The sequence below is a fragment of the Cebus imitator genome, unplaced genomic scaffold (assembly GCF_001604975.1).
Source record: "Cebus imitator isolate Cc_AM_T3 unplaced genomic scaffold, Cebus_imitator-1.0 Scaffold240, whole genome shotgun sequence".
NCBI lineage: Eukaryota > Metazoa > Chordata > Mammalia > Primates > Cebidae > Cebus > Cebus imitator.
In genome coordinates, this window is record NW_016107555.1 from 703041 (window position 1) to 717149 (window position 14109).

The 14109-nt window shown below is 40.9% G+C and overlaps 1 protein-coding gene across 18 annotated transcripts in view; it reads left to right on the forward strand.

Annotated features, from left to right (window-relative positions):
- The window catches only part of CAMTA1 (calmodulin binding transcription activator 1), a 963406-nt gene that overhangs the window by 78829 nt on the left and 870468 nt on the right, over nucleotides 1-14109 (forward strand). For 2 of the 18 annotated variants that reach the window (XR_001816413.2, XR_001816412.2), the window contains exon 4: nucleotides 9612-9695. The exons of 15 other annotated variants lie outside the window; for them this stretch is intronic. Coding sequence is in view for 1 of the 3 variants with exons in the window: in XM_017498378.2 (XP_017353867.1) it covers nucleotides 9612-9620 (9 nt within the window). In the remaining 2 variants the exon portion in view is untranslated. Of the gene's footprint in view, nucleotides 1-9611; nucleotides 9894-14109 lie in introns of those variants that run through there. One more of the 18 variants, XM_017498378.2, reaches the window with a different exon arrangement.

A 14109-nucleotide genomic window follows, 5' to 3' on the forward strand; every position in this document is an offset into this window, starting at 1 on the left:
CCACACCAAGGCAGCGGCAAAACCGCCTCACCGGCCTCAAGAGTCACGCTGGCGACCCGTGGGGCTCCTCCGCTGGGAATCTCCTGGTGTGTGAGCAACAAAAATTGATCTGAAAGTGTGGCGTCCTCTCGTTCTCTGCTCTTTCAGTGGGAGCTGCAATCCCGAGCTGCTAGTGATCAGCCATCTTGGATCTAATTTTGTATTTTTAGTAGAGATGGGGTTTCTCCATGTTGGCTATGGTTGTCCAGACTGATCTCGAACTCTCGACCTCAAGTGATCTGCCCACCCTGGCCTCCCAAAGTGCTGGGATTACAGGCATGAGCCACCGCGCCTGGCCAACTTTTGTATTTTTAGTAGAGATGGGGTTTTACCATGTTGACCATGGTTGTCCAGGCTGATCTCGAACTCCTGACCTCAGGTGATCCACCTGCCTTGGCCTCCCAAAGTGCTAGGATTACAGGCGTGAGCCACTGTGCCTGGCCAGCTTTTGGAAAGAAGCGAGTCAAAGAGACTTAATCAAATAGTATCATCTTATACATGAAAAAGAGAACTATTTTCTCCGGGAAAATAAAGCATAGAGGTGACAAGAATATATAAATCATAAGAATTAACGCTAATTTGTTTCTGAAGGAAATGACAAACTTTTCCCCAGCTTTCTTGAAGTGTAATTGACAAATAAAAGGTGTATATGTTCAAAGTGTACAACCTAATTTGATGTGTGTATACATTGTGTAATGATTAGCACAATCAACCAGCACATCCCTCACAATACAGAGTTACTGTGTGTGTATGGTTGGAGAGAGGAGTGAAGACATTTAATATCTGCTCAGAGCTCTGTGCTGAGCCCCACTCCAGAGCTGCCTCCCTGCTGTCTCTGCTGAGTGTCTGATCGCTGCTCTGGCCTCATGTCTGAGACCGAGCTTCATGATTTTCCTCCTGTGTCCCCTCCCGTGTCCGCAGTGAAGGGTACTTGAGTCTCCCAGGTGATCAAGTCAAATTCTGGGGGTCAGTTTTAAAGTAAACTTAGGATAGTAAATTTAGGATAGTTTTAACAGTTACAGAAATGTCTGAAGAATATTGAGAGTTCCTGTGCACTCCACACCCAGTTTCCCCTGCTAACATTACTGTGGTACATTTTTCACACCAGTGAGCCAGTACTGACACACTGTTTACACCGAACCCTACACTTTATTCAGATTGCCTTAGTTTTCCCCTAAAGTCTTTTTCTTTTTCAGAATCCCATTCAGGAAGCCACATTACATCTGGTTGTCATATCTTCTTAGGCTCCATTAGACTGACAGTTTCTTAGATGTTTCTTGTTTTTGTTGACCTTGACCGACTAAGTATGTTATACAGTGTTCTTCAGTTTGGATTTGTCTAATGTTTTTCTCATGATTAGACTTGGATGATGGGTTTTTGGGAAGGAAGACCACAGAGGTAAAGTGCCATTCTCGTCACATCATATCAAGGGTACCTGCTCTCAACATGATTTACTACTGATGTAAATCACATGACTCAGGCAGTGTTTGTTAGATTTCTTCACTATAAAATTACTGGCATTTTTGACGCTTGCTTTTTTTTTTTTTTTTAGACAGTCTTGCTCTGTTGCCCAGGCTGGAGTGCAGTGGCATGATCTCGGCTCACTGCAAACTCTGCCTTCCGAGTTCAAGTTATTCCTCTGCCTCAGCCTCCTGAGTAGCTAGGACTACAGGTGTGTGCCACCACACCCAGCTATTTTTTGTATTTTTAATAGAGACAAGTTTTCCTCATGTTGGCCAGGATGGTCTAAATTTCTTGACCTCGTGACCCACCAGCCTCAGCTTCCCAAAGTGCTGGGATTACAGGTGTGAGCCACCGTACCAGCCTTCTCTTCTTTTTATCTGATTTGAATCCAAACCAATTCCTGCTGGTTCACTTTACCAAATAAATTTGTCTAAGTCACTCTTTGCAGCCACTGCTGCAGTCCAAGCCACAATTGCCTTTGCCCAGAGGGCATCGAGAGATCTTCTGACTCATGCTCTGCTTGTGCCCTTGCCTCTTCCTACCCAGTGTCCACCCAGATGCCTATGTGGTCTTTTAAAAATGCCAGCTGGTCAGTGGTACTCTTGTTCCCAAGCCTTTGAGTGGCTTTCTGTTGTACTTGAGATACCACCCCACCTTCTAGACACAGTCTGCCGGGCCTGCCTGAACTCAGTCCTGTCAGCTATTCTGCCCCTCTTGCCTTGTTCTCTGTTCCAGCCACTGGTTTCTTGCCTGAGTTCCTTCATCACTCTTAGCTCCCTAAGTCATGTTGTTGCCTCTTCTTAGAATGATGGTCTCTCTCCACCCTGTTTTCCTTCAGATCCCACTTACATGCCGTTTACATGTTGTTTTTTCAGGGGACACTTCCCATCCCCTTGCAGGGTCCATGAGACACTCTTACCGGGTGTTTCTGGAGTATGCCACACTGCATCCCTGATGCTGAGAGTTACTTGTCCTGTGTCGGAATTATTCCTCAATGCTGGGATGGGCAAGGCTGAGACGTGCCTCTGCTCATCACTGTGTGTCCCTGTTACCTATACCAAGCCTGTGCCAGAGGGGATGCTTGATAAATAGTTGTTGACTGGGTGAAATTTTTAAAAAATATTAAAAATTTTAATAGAGATGGGGTCTCACTATATGGCCCAGGCTGCTCTCAAACTTCTGGGGCTTAAACAGTCCTCCTGCCTTGGCCTCCCAAAGTGCTAGAATTCCAGGTGTGAGCCACTGTGCCTGACCTGAATGGGTGAATTTTATCTTTTGACGGAAAGCACTCTTCATTTTTAGCATACAGGTATGCAAAAAGGTACTTGAATTTATTTTTCTTAGTACACTGATTTAAATCCCACATGTATCCTTTAGAATGTGTCACATAAGGTGCTGTAATGGGTACAGTAGTGGATCTAGAAAGTGTGTTCAGCCTCTAACACTCCTGAGGACCCATTCATTCATTGTCTTATTTACCAAACAGTTATCGGGAACCTGGGTCTGCCAGGCCTAGTGCTGAGTGTGGGGATATGAGTGCTCGTACTGAGCCTGTTCAGGGCCGGGGAGAAACTTACAGATCCTTCAGTGTTTCAGTTGTTGTTAGGCTAGATTTGGGCAGATGTCATTTGAATTCTGGCTCTGCCATTTTTAAGATCTGCACTCTTGAGCTTAACCTCTACCCATCTGCAAAAATGTGGACAGCAGCGTCTCCCTTGTAAGTCGTGGAAAGAATCAGATAAGAAAAGGAATGTAAGATGAGCAGCATAATGACAGAAATCACAGAGCCAGTGTTTTTTGCTTTTGAGGTCCTGAGTGCTAGCCTAAATAGTTTGCAGTAATTATTTTTTGTTCATTCTCACAGGAACTCTGTGAGGTAGGAATGTCATTATTTTCATGTTGTAAATGAAGAAAGGATAGTTGAAAAATTACTTTGTCCAAGATCACAGAAGTAGTAAGTGGGAGAGCTAGAACCTGAACGCAGGTTCAAGCACATGGCGTGATTTAAAGCCTAGAAAGGACTCACTGCATTCTGTGGAGCCACCCTGTCTTTCAGTGTGGCTTTATTCTTTAAAATTGTAAAGACTTTTTAGGTATCTGTTGGCACTTAAAAAAATTTAGTAGTCTTTAGAGGGATGATTACCTTAAGCTATTATCAGCTTGAATTTGTTTCTTAATTTACATTTTAGCAGCTTTGACACCTGTGGCTTGGTGCCCATGTTGAGGAGTGTGTGTGTGTGTTGGGACTGGCGGGTCAAGTTAGATCTATCTGGGCAGTATGAAAATGAGGATTGTGAACTTCCGATCAGACTCACCTAGAGGATTTACCAAAAATGCAAATTCCTTAACCACTTCTTTGGTATGCTAAATTATACTCTAAATTATAATCTCTTAGGGGTAGGACTCAGAAAACTATTTTTGCAAGTTATGTTATTTAGATAGTGGATTCTTTTTCATTCTGCGGTTTGAGAATCAGTGAATAAAGGGAATGGGAAATGTCAGCTTCTCCATGATCCAAACTGCCCTTCAGGAAGCCCGTAGAAAGATTAAAGTGAACCCTGGTATGCCTGGCTAGTAAGTTTAAAAACAAGTAATGTGGAAATAAAATCAACAGTGGGTGAATTGGTCTCCCTGTTGTTTTACTTTTTATATCATTTGTGTTTGGGAGGAATTTGATATGATCCTTCTTCCCTAGTGGGTAGAGGGGTAGCACGGGAAAGGAGTGGATCTAGGCTATGACAGAGTTGGCTTAATGCAGCAGGCCAGTCGGAAGAAAAAAAATCTAAGCATATTTTGTGGATTAGCATATCAGTTGCAAAAATAGGAGTATATCTAAAGCTGATTTCAAATAGTCTTTCTGTAGAGAAACTATGTCAGACTGTGCCCGGACTTTTGCTTTAGAAAATATGGTAATTTCAGGTTTGTGGCTAACATGAAAATTAGTAATCAACCCTAAGGGTTTTAAAGATGTACCATATGTGTGTTTATTATGTATTTCGATATTCATAAACATTGAGGATTCTTTTATTGTCTCATGTAACAAGAAGACTAGCAGCTCAGGGATGGTGGCTCCCATGGGCTTCCTCATGATCTCTTGGCTTCCTCTGCGTGGACGGCCACAGCATGGCTGCATGCCTAAAGCACACGGAGGGGGCAGCCTCCCTGTCTTGGGCTCCCCACCCACCATTCTTAAGCAGCTTTATTGAGGTATAATTGGCATACTGAGTTGCACATTGTCGTGTATGTTTTACAAGTGTACATCTGTGTACACTGCACGACCATTGCCACAGTACGATACCAAGCATGTTTACTACTCTCCAAAGTTTCCTGGTGCCTTTTGCAATTCCTTGTGCCCACCTTTCCCCCCCTTTTGTGAAAGTTTTGATGTTATTAGGGAAAAAGTTACGTTGTTGAGGATAAAGTACTAGGTAGAAAGATGTTTAACTTGTAGTTTTCGCTTTTGTTTTCTTTTTGAGGAGTATAGTGGAAGTAATACGATGATTGTAGGTATAGGTTGCAGGATTATTTATAGAAAGTTTTGAGAAACAGGCAGATGTCTCCGAACAGATCGTCTTGGAAGAGTTTGACAGGAAAGATATTTTCAGAAAGGCTGGAATAAAGATGGAGATGGTGCCTGCTGGCAGGTGGGGGAGAGAAAGGAAGGACAGCACCTGCCGGGCGCTTGCGAGTGAGCCACAGACACGAAAGCCAAAGGCTGAGCTTTTCTTTGGTTTTTCAGTAGATGGCATTTTTATCATGCTAGAAAGACTAACATGAATTCTAACATGAAATGGTAATAAAAATGTAATCCCCACTAAACTGTAGGGCATACATAGCTCAAATGCATTTTTTTTGTTGAATGGCATGCTGGTGATTTATTTATTTATATGTACAGATTAAAAATAATAGATTTTTTCCTATCATTGTAATCACCTTTTTGCTGTGTTTCCCCCAGCCCCCCTGAGACAGGGTCTTGCTCTGTCACCCAGGCTGGAATGCAGTGGCACAATCTCAGCTCACTGCCGCCTCCACCTCCTGGGCTCAAGTGTTCCTCCTGCCTCAGCCTCCTAAGTAGCTGGGACTACAGGCGTGTATCACCACACCCAGCTAGTGTTGTTTATTTTTTTGTGGAAATGGGATCTCCCTATATTGCCCAGGCTGGTCTCAAACCTGGACTTCAAGCGATCCTCCTACCTCCGCCTCCCAAAGTGGTAGGATTATAGGCGTGAGATACAGTACCGTGCCTAGCCCGGGTAGTTCTTTTTAATTGTTGAATACGCCTGCTCAGGTTAGTTTCTGCTGCAGAAAGCATTATATAATGTTGGATTAATAACCATTTTGTAAAGAGTTAGTAGAATTGTGTAACGTTTTACCTGGCAGGCGGAGGTTGCAGTGAGCCAAGATCTTGCCACTGCACCCTAGCCTGGGTGACAGAGTGAGACTCTGTCTTAAAAAAAAAAAGTATAGGATTTTATCTTAATGGATCTCTTAACTTGTCTCCTAGCTTCTATATCTCTGCATTTTCTTGGCTCTTTATTTTTCATTTATTTCCAGTTCTTCCATGTATTTTTTTGGAAAGTAATATGCTTGGGGTGAAAATGGCAGCATTTCTGTTATGACTTAAGCTTACTAGAAATGACATTCTTTGCTCTGTGTCTGTTTAGTTGAGAAGTGAACCAATTCCCTGTGCTTAAATACTACTCCTCGATGGGGGAGGGGGAAAGATTTTTAACATAGAATACAAACTGAATTTGTTGGAAAAGGTATTCCTATAAAATGTTGTCCAGGTAGTTAGAGCTTAATATGGGTGAGAATTTCCCTAAAATAATTCTTTGCTGGGCCGGGCACGGTGGCTCACGCCTGTAATCCCAGCACTTTGGGAGGCCGAGGCGGGTGGATCACGAGGTCAAGAGATCGAGACCGTCCTGGTCAACATGGTGAAACCCCGTCTCTACTAAAAATACAAAAAATCAGCTGGGCATGGTGGCGCGTGCCTGTAATCCCAGCTACTGAGGAGGCTGAGGCAGGAGAATTGCCTGAACCCAGGAGGCGGAGGTTGCAGTGAGCCGAGATCGCGCCATTGCACTCCAGCCTGGGTAACTAGAGCGAAACTCTGTCTCAAAAAAAAAAAAAAAAGAATATTCTTTGCTGTGACATTGATGGCTTAATGGTCTTGTGAAAGTGAAACTTAGTATGTTTCTTCTTTCAGCCATATAACTCACAGATAGGGATAGTTTTCCAGTTTTAGATTAGGGATAGCTTGTATCCTATAGTTACAAGGTTTTGGGAGTCTTTGAGTATTTCTTGTCTAATTCACTTACTAGTTACAAAGAGACAAGCTGTAATGTAACAAGTCTTCCTGAGGAGGACTAGCTTTCTGTACCCTTTGATGTAAAAATGCCTAGTAGTTCTACCAGTTGGTGATGTGTTTGGGGTTAATGAAAACCCCTCACTCTCAGTCTGTTGATGCACTGGTGTGTATTAATTCAGTCCATTCATAGTCATGAGCTGACTGTGCCTTATTGAAGAAAGGGAGGCTTCTGGAAGAGAAAGGGAGATGGATAATTTTAGATCCTCAGGTACTGCTGCTGGTGCCTGGGAGTGGGGCAGGGAGACTGGAGGTTCTGAAGAGAGGGCTTTGTATCCAAAGTTAAGACTTAGCCAGCCCTTGATGGGGAGAGAAGCTAGTCAGGTCCAATAACCACAGAGTTCAGAGCAGGTGAAATCGACAGGTGTCAAATCTGATTCCTCTTTACAGTGTTATTTCTGTGGGGAAATGTGTGTGGCTCATATACTTGCCTCAGCAAACAGACTGGACTCAGAATCAGCTCTTTGTTGTCATCATTTAAGTGGAATTACTCCCTAGGGTTGCATTGCCCCTTGGAAGGCTTCTAGCCTTCTTTTTACTTAATAAATTATATTCCATGTTCTTTGACTGTGAGGGACATAGTAAACTAGTAGCCTTTACCTTCTCCTCCCTAAATAGCAAACTCATGTAGAAAATATTAGCTAAAATCCTTATAGATTTTTTGGAATCACCTAAAATGTTATCATTATTGGCATAATTTCATTTGGAGCCATTTTGTCAGAACTGCTAAGTATTTAGGTGGGGCGATTGTTTTCATTCCCATATGGGAATTTGGTTGGTTGTAACATTCAGGCACTCAAAGAGTTAATTCCTGACTTTGTGGAGATGACATGTTCAGATAGTCTTGTGTCTGAAACTTTTGGCGGAGATTAAGCTGATAGATTTGGGCTAACATTTTTTTTTGTGTGTGAGTTGGTAAATTTTGAAGATGATTTAGAAGACTTTAAAAAAGCATCTGTGAGTACTTCATCTTGATGTCAAGAAGCGATTGTTATTTAATACATACACGTTTTAGTAATGAAGGGGGTACACAGAGTTAGTTGATCTGAACAGGATTGCTTTTTCTCCTTTTTAATACAAAATATTTTTGGGAAACAAAACTTGACCAGTGTTACACTGCTGGCTTCTTGTTTTTTGGTTACAAACATGATGAAATGGCCTAAATAATGATGCTACTAAAACAACATATGCATTGTTTTGATGGGGTATTGATTCTTTCTATAGTGTTCAGAATTGCTTGCATGCCTCCCAGCAACAGACACATGTGTAACAGACTTTATGTGAGATGAACATTCCAGAGAAATGAAATGCTAGTTTACTTTTCAGTAGCTATGAAACTAAAAAAAAAAAAAAAAGTGTTTTTCGAAACATGGCCTTAGGGCACTAACACACTCGGACCCAGTGCATGAGCTCTGCAAGTTATTTTAACAAAACCTAATCACAGGAACAAACATCTGGCATTTATAGAGTTTGTTTATTTATTGATTGCCATAAGCCTCTAGAAAGACTATCCTGTTTCTTTCAATAAAATCCTTTTGGAAGTTGTCTGTATATTAATATCTAAGTGTTTTTGGAATTTAACTTTTAACAAGGTTAACTCAGATGTTAAATATTGTGGGCTACAATGGAAGTAGGAGAATGAAGAAGAAATGGCAAGTGGGGACTCTTGTAAAAAGAGCAGTAACTAAGTTCTTTTTCCTGGTTATTCTCCTCCCATGGACTATCCTATATGGCAGGCCATTATTTACACTGCTTTGTAGAGTCCGCTGTCTAGTAAGCACTAAGGAATTTGGATCCCTAAACCAGGGAGCACATAGCCTGCTAAAGCTCAATTTTCAGAGAGGAGACACTAAAGATGATTGTGTTATGATGCTGTTCATTTTATATACTAGTGAAATGAAGACTGAAATTATTTACTATAACCGTTAATTATCATGCTTACCATTACTGCAAATTTGGTTATGATTTGGGTGGTAGCTTCATGTTTCAAAACAAAGCTATAGTTGTATCCTTTTAAAAAACATAAACTACGTTAGTTTGTTAATGGGGAAAGTGAGTAAATAATAACATGTATTGAAGAAATGAAGCTTGTCAGATACAGGGAAACATAAAAACCCTTGTAGATATTCCTCATGTCAAGCCTCTGTTAATTCTGTGTAATTCCAGTAGAACTAGCAAGTTATTTTGCTTAAAATGTCTTTTTTTCCCCTTGTGAAGTGAAAGTTGAATGTGAGAACAGATCTTAATAGATATAGTTATACGGTTTATTTTATCATGTATCACTTTATTGCTGTCTTCTAGAACATTGTTATACTAAATGTTCCAATAATGGAAATTTTATGCAGCTACTTCAAATGAAACAAATTTGCAAAAACTCAATTTTGGAACTCATTCCTTGAGGAGAGGAAAAAACTCACCATGCTGTGACCAAATTAGATTTCTGATATGTTGGCAACTTATCAAACACTGTCATTTCCAGAAAACAGGTTGTGGGGTCAAATAGAAATATCAACACTTTTGGTCACTTTCAGTTGAAGATATTTTGTGTTTTAATGATTGAATGGTTAAATTTAAAAAAATGTTGGTAACAGGTAATTAAAGTGTGGTTTTGTACGTAAATAAAAATGGCTCTACACAGCATCAGGAATGATTGGGTTCAATTACAGTGGAATCTTCAAGAGCTTGATTTTAAATTCTCAGAGATACTAGTTTTACTTACTGGAGCTCCTTTGTTTTGCAGAGATCATGATGCAGCCGTCCTTTTGGATTTCTTTTTAATAATGTGTGACCCTTCACCTTTGATCCCCTGACCTGCATTACCTTGGTAACCATTTCATTTTTTAATTTAATTTCATTTTTTAATTTTGGTGTACAAGCTGTAACATTTCATCTCTCAAACTGTAACACGCTGATTTCCTCAAATAGAGATACCCCTTTGAGCGATAAATTTGCAAAATGCTGTCTTCATTTTCCGTATTAAAATTCATTTGAGTTTTAAAATAAAGTGTAATCTGTGTTTTCATCCTTTTAAAATTTAAGTTTAATGAGTGCCTTTCCCCATACAGTATATTTCCTTTTTTATTCATGTTTTGCAGAAGCTGAATTAACTTGGTATTTACATATAACTTACACACAGCCAGGACACCCATACCTCTCCTCTACCCCCAAACCACCCAAACCACTGCCCCTCATCTTCTCACACATACACCCTCCCCATCACCATCACCACATACCCCTTCCTCTGCAGAGTAATTTGTCTTTCTTTCAGAAATAGTAGCAACTTGAATTTATTAGTCTTAGTTGCCACATTCTACATCCTCAGATTATATTTCGTATTCTGAAGTATTTTGGGGAGAAAAAGCTTAGACTTTTAAATTTCATTTAAGGACTAGAAAAATACAAAGTTGTCTCATTACCCAAATTCACCTTTCTCCACTCCTTTAATATTTATTTAATTTGAAGCATAAGTTAAGAACGAGCAGCAATTTTAACATGACCAAAAAATATACTTTTGTCTCTGCCAAAACCTGGTTGGTCAGTCAGCCCTGATGGTCTCAATACCAGACTGATTTCTGCCATATGCAATTTCATGACTGTTTTTCAAACAATGCATTTTTATTGTATTCCTCTTTTCAGAAAATTCTTAATCTAAAGCAAAACAAACCAGAAGCAAAAGACAAAAATTAAACTTGAGTCAATTCTTTGAACTGGCAAGATACTCTTAAGAAATCATGTCCTTAAAAAAAAAAATCGTGAATTCTCTCAGCATGGCCCACTGAAGCACAGATTACTTTTTAAGTGTCTCATTATTTTATTCTCTAACATTTAATGCTGATGTTTTAATTGCACACAGCTGAAGCTGCTAAATGAGCACTGAAATGGATTTAAGTCCTCTCTGAGCTTTGTTGATACCTATAAAAGTTTATATCATTCATTAGAACCACAAATTAAAATTAGTCGTGGTTAGCTGTTCACTGGCGATTGGAACTCTCACAAACACTTTTGTTCAAGGCTCACAAGCTTGTTTTTGCTTAGTATACTTATATACCTGAAAAGCTGCCTTTAGCCTGTTGGGTATTTCTTCTTTTCACAGAATTGCAAAATATCAGAGCTGAGAAATACAAATAGGTAAAACAGCCTGTGATTATAAAGCCCTTGTGATTTATAATGTCCCAGTAGTCAGGAGCAACTTTCTTGCTGAACCTTGAATTTTAAGGTGATTTTTTTTTTTTTTTTTTTTTAAATAATGCCTTTCACAGTTGTGCTGACATGTTTTCCTGATCCCCACAGACTTTTTTGCCTTAGGTATGTCCTTTATTTGTTCCTTTGATGCCGTGTCCTTCTAGCACTAAAGGAATGGCATCTGGCTCAGTAGATGGTACATGAAAGCCCAGGGCTGCAGGAGGCCATGACTGCTTGTTGCCTCCCTTCCTGGTGCTCAAGCAGCCTGGAACCAGCTGACCCCTGAGGGATGAGCTGGTTGATGGTCCCCAGGAGGGTCCCAGCTCCCTGTTGATGGAATCGGCTTTCCTGGGGCTCCCATCTGCCTTTGAGGTAGACAGTACTTTATTTGTAAAGTCCAGTAGGAGCTAAAGGGACATTAACAGGTGAAGATGAGAAAAGTTTTCATTTTCTTAATTTTATTTTGCTGTTAGATCAGTTAGATTTTCTTTTAAGTTTTCTGCTTCATACATTTTAAGATAACCTCATTTTTCTAAGAGAGCTAGTACACGGACACATTTATGGCTTATTTTCAATGAGCACTGTTTATTTGGTTAGTATTTAGGACATTCAGTAGGTTGTAAGCCAATGGATGTTTTTGTAAACGTGATTCATTGAGAAAAGCCTTCATCGGAGAGTCAGATAACCTGTTTCAGACTAGCAAAGTCTCTGGATGTGTTATTGGTATCTGTTGAGGTAATCACACAAAACTGAAATACTCCAACAGACTTTCATTTTGGTGTAAAAACAGTGAAATTAGCTGTTTGACTTAAAATTTAGGAGTTGTAAGACATTTCATTGATGCTACTTCTGTTTTATCCTCTGTGAAATGTAGATACTGTGTGTCTCCCACTTGCTTTTTAGGGTTGTTGGGAGGATAAATGAAACTGTATGACAGACACACTGGGAACTCAGAAGAAAGGTGCTTTTGAAATTGAACCTCATCCTGTGGCTATGCTGTTGGCAGGCATAAGCGTCATGCTGAGAGGCAGTGGTAGTGAACTCGGTGGTAAAAGGGCAGGACCATGGGCTCTGGAGCCAGGCTGCCTTGGTTCGAATCCCACCTTGACCTCTTGAAAGTGGTCTGACCCAACCTCTCTGTGCCTGAGTGACCCAAATCACCCAACCTCTCTGTGCCTGAGTTTCCCCTCTTTAAATTGGGGATGATAATAATAGTACCCACCAAAAGATCCTAGTGGGTTAGCTGAGCACACGGACACCAAGTGCTTAGAGCAGTGCCTGCTGTGTAGTGTGGCTGATCCTCACATCCAGAAAACCTGAGCAGGGGGACTGACACCTTACAGAAAATTAGACTCGAAACAATTCTCCCTGTGGTTTTCTAACGTTGACTTAGAGACCCTTGTATGTTTAGAGAGAGGAACTGAATAGTTTATGGTAATTAAGCACCTCTAAAACAGATGGAAGTTCGGGTGCATAGTTAAATCTGGGTTTTTAATCTCTTAGGAAGAAAAGTTTAGATCACAAAGAGCTCCTTAACCCTTTGTTGATAGTTTCTTTTCACTGTTTTTGGCTGTGGAGGGACAAGCGTTTCTCGTTCCCTTTTATTCTCGGTAAGCTGTTGAGGTAGCTTTGAAGGAGTCAGAAGTATTGAACTGTTTCGGGGTTTTTACGCAGCTGCGTGAGGCTTCAGTGTCCTCTTGAGTGAGGTGGAAGGGACGTCACTGCCTTTCCTGAGTGTGTAAGAATGCCTATTACATATTCATCCTGGGGCTTTCAGTACTTTTTTTTTTTTTTTTTTNAAAAAAAAAAAAAAAAAAAACACTTGCCCCACCCGAGACTTGTTCTAGGGAGATCAATAGGTTCAGAAATAGAGGAAGTTTATTTTGTAAAGAAGAAAACAAATAGGTTCTTAAATTGTGTGCATATGTATCTGTGCTTCTGGAGTGTGGGTCAGTGCTGTTAATTCTGCAGTTGATTCCAGTGTAAGGTAAAATGAGTTTTATGGGCCAGTTTAGTTCAGCCATCATTTGTTAGCACTGTTTCTGTAGGAAAAGTTCCTGGCATCCACCCTGTAGAATACCTTCTTCCATGAGTGAGCACTTGATCACCACAGAAACCAGCTTTGAACTTAGAGTGAAATGAAGGAGAGGGCTCTGCTTGCTTCCTTGTTCTTTCATTTTTCTTTTTTCTTCTCCTCTGTTTATGGGTTTATTGTTCCCTTCTTTTCTTCTCCTCCATAGTTCCATCTTCCCCTGTTTTCTTTTTTTCCCACCATCTACCATTTTTTTTTTTTTTTTTTTTTTTTTTTTTTGTGAGATGGAGTCTCGCTCTGTTGCCAGTCTGGAGTGCAGTGGTGCAGCCTCAGCTCACTGCAGCCTCTGCCTCCTGGGTTCAAGTGATTCTCCTGCCTCAGCCTCCCTAGTAGCTGGGACTACAGGCATGCATCACCATGCTCAGCTAATTTTTGTATTTTTTAGTAGAGACAGGGTTTCACCATGTTGGCCGGGATGGTCTTGGTTCTTGACCTCATGATCCGCCTGCTTTGGCCTCCCAAAGTGCTGGGATTATAGGTGTGAGCCACTGTGCCTGGCCTCAATACATTTTAATTATCCACATTTATCTACAAGGTGGGTGGTATGTTCACCCCATTTTGCACATGAGAATGCTGATGCCCAGGTAGGTTAAATAAATTCACCCAGACTCACACCCTCAGTAAACTGCCAAACTGGCACTTAAATCCAAGTGCCACTCATGTCACAGCACTGCTGCCTTGCATTCATCTGCAAACCTGGCCGAGCCACTCCCAAGAAACGGTTTTGCCCTTTTGGTTGCAGGAACCTCAGTTATATGCGTTATCATCCCTCAGCCATCAGACCTTTTAACATAACAGCACCCCTAACTTCTGAAGGCCCCTGGCTGGCTTCAACAACTGTCCTTCTCCCTGCTCCCCATGGAAGGCTTTGTCATATATGTGGCACTTTTAGGGACTCTCAAACCAGTGGCTTCCTCAGTCCTGGCTGCACATCCAGAATCCTCTGTACAGCTTTTAAAATAAT